This window comes from Pteropus alecto, unplaced genomic scaffold (assembly GCF_000325575.1).
Source record: "Pteropus alecto unplaced genomic scaffold, ASM32557v1 scaffold146, whole genome shotgun sequence".
NCBI classification, from domain to species: Eukaryota; Metazoa; Chordata; class Mammalia; order Chiroptera; family Pteropodidae; genus Pteropus; species Pteropus alecto.
In genome coordinates this window covers 3,003,263-3,006,153 of record NW_006442107.1, presented here as the reverse complement: position 1 = coordinate 3,006,153, position 2,891 = coordinate 3,003,263, and the positions used below count along the sequence as shown (strand labels likewise).

At 40.2% G+C, this 2,891-nt stretch overlaps 1 protein-coding gene across 1 annotated transcript in view; it reads right to left on the bottom strand.

Annotated features, from left to right (window-relative positions):
* MRO (maestro) overlaps positions 1-2,891 on the bottom strand; it is a 21,584-nt gene that overhangs the window by 6,297 nt on the left and 12,396 nt on the right. Inside the window, exon 5 of the mRNA XM_006920088.3 lies at positions 436-618. Coding sequence (XP_006920150.1) covers positions 436-618 — 183 coding nt within the window. The remainder of the gene's footprint in view (positions 1-435; positions 619-2,891) is intronic.

The window sequence follows — 2,891 nt, the reverse complement described above, 5'->3', positions numbered from 1 at the left end:
TGGTTTCCTCATCTATAAAGTGAAAATAATAATAGTGCCAACCTCATAGGGTTATTGAAGACTGTATGAGATAATCCGTGTAAATTGCCTAGCACCGTGCCTGGCACACAGTAAGAGCTCACTAGATGCTAACCACTGTTATTGTTACATTTATAAGAGAGCATTGAATACATACTGGTATTGTTGTCATCCTCATCAGTGTACATATATTCACTTCTCTATTACAATGAAAACTCGAGGAGTAGTTTTGGAATCCTAATCTTCTTTATATCTTCCATAGCCCTCAGCACAGTACTGAGTCTTTCGGTAAGATTTGTGAACAAGTAAGTGAATAACAGAGATCTTGTGTCCTGAGCAACACACTCCCCAGGGCTCACAATTCTAATCCCACTTAGACTTTCATAGCCCAGAATTTTTCTGAGCTGTCTCACTTACATCATCTAATAGAGTCCTGGTTTGAAGAGTGATGTCTATGAAGAAGGAGCCCAAACCTTTCCCCTGGCTCTTTCCCAGGATGGTGGTCAGAGTCTTCATACTCTCGTGGATGACTTCAGAACTCACGGGGTCATACAGTCCATGCACCAGCAGGTCCAGGACAATTCTCTTATACTTTCTCACCTGTTTTCAAGGTTTGAACAGTGTTAGCAGTAGCACGGGAGTCCCTCCCACGAGTTGAAAAGCAACTCCGCTTCGAATGGTCCAATAATCTAGGGCTCGAACTAAGGGACTATGGCTTTCTTCGGGATCTGCCGCAACAACCCTCATCAAGATACAAATGCTTCTGTTGACATGACCCAACAGCCCAAGTCAGTCTTAGAAGGAGAACAGAAAGAGTGATTTGGAGCACGTTTTTTTCTTACATTTCTAACCATCCATCAATTATTCCATAACAAGGCAATAAGGTATGTTAGTTGAATGCAGGCTCCAGAAGTCAGACCACATGGACTTGAATTATGGCTCCATTATTTACTGGGTCATCTTGAGCAAGTTACTTAATTTCTCTTTGCCTTAGTTTTCTCATTTATCAAATTAGGATAATAACAGTACTTTTATCGTAGTGTTGTTTTATTAAATAAAACTTGCACAGCACTTAGTGTCCAATAAATTATAAACATTCCCAATAAATGGTACTTATTGTTATTATTGTTATTATTCCATACACTGCCATCGACCTGAGGTTTTTCAGCACATGCTTTATAGATTGTTTTTCTCTTTATTAATTCTTATTTGGAACGATCTCGTAGGCAATGGGTGTTGAAGATTATGAGAAGCTAAAGATACCCCTCTAAATCATCTTCTTAGTACCTTGACCAACTTTAAATAGGTCTTGCCAAAAAAAGATGTCAGTAGCAAACAGCAAAGTATCAATAGCAGATTTAAAAAATACTTAAGGTAACAGTTATTTTCCTAAGCCTCAGAAATTAAAAATAAAAGATAGATGACAGCGTTGAACTTAAGAAGAAAAAAGCTGAGAAATAATCATTAAATCTACATGTACTTTAAATGTCTCATCCACTTTGTATAGGGAGAAAATGACAAATGTAAGCAATTTAAATTTACTTTGGATATCATTATACAATTCCACATTGTTGTTTTTGCCATCAATTGCTCTCCTTTTCTATTACAATCACAAGAGGCGAACAGAAGCATTTAAAGAGTTAAAAAAGGGACCATCAGCCATCCCGAAATGTGCTCACGTGGAACCACTGCCTGGCTGCTGTGTTTACAGAATTTTATTTGCGTAGAAGTACTGCAGGAGCTCTGGATGATAGTGGCTCTGAAAGAAATCAGCAAAGGTACAGATGAAGGAGGGAGTCAGCAAACCTCCTCGAGTACAGAATGTGTCGACAGTGGTCAAATGCAAAGCATAAAGACAAGGAATCTTCAGATTCTCAGAGTTGGAGGTGCCATTGCCTGTGTTCATTAACTGATCTGTACTGGAACTGCCAATATGCTTTGTTCATAATCCTCCAGGCATTTAGCCATTTACGTTTGGTTATGGGTCAATTGCAATTGAAACATAATTGGCCCGAGTGGTTTTATGAGGGATAACTCCCTGATGGTGCCCAGCCACCTTCTGCATGAACACCGGGAGTACAGAGACCTCTGGGAGAATTCTCTCCTACCCTCCTTCACTCACCAGCTGCCGGCAGAGTTTGGGGTTCCTTTGATCTTCTTCACTCTGGAAGCTGTATTCCTTTCTTTGCTTCAGATATGGAGTACAGGCTCGTAACGTTGTTTTGCAAGCCTGAGAAAAAATATTACCATCTTATTGTCAAAAATATTAGAGAATTCTAGAATCTCAAGCAAAGAAGATTGCACCCAATCTGTGGTTTAGGGGCCACTGAGAGTGTGAAAGTGACTTCCAGGAAATTTGAAAACTTGAACTTTAAAGGGTTGATGCTTATAAAATGACCATGTCTATAATTTGGGGGCATTGGGAAGGGCATAGCTTTATAGTTCACCATAGCTTTGTTATTATCCCATCAAAAGTGATACTGGATTCCTAAATATCTCTCTCTCTCTCTCTCTCTCTCTCTCTCTCTCTTTCTCGACTTAAAGAAGACAAGTGGTTTGGTGGAACCTTTTGCTCCTGATGGTTTTGAAACACCCAGCTCAACTCCAAAGCAATCTTGAGGTTGATTCAACCCTGTTAGGACATGTTGTCTCCCAGAATAAAACAAAAAAATAAAACAGGGAATTGAGAAGCCAGGGACTGGAAGTCTATACTAGGTGCAGAGACAAAGGCTAAACTGGGCGTGAATAAATATCCTCATTACGTGGGCTGCTGCCCCATGGATTAAACCTGGGCCTTTCTGCCCTCCCTCTCCATTAACCAGAGCTCATCTAGCATTGCCAGGTGCTGGGATTAGGCAGGTGAGGCAGAAAAT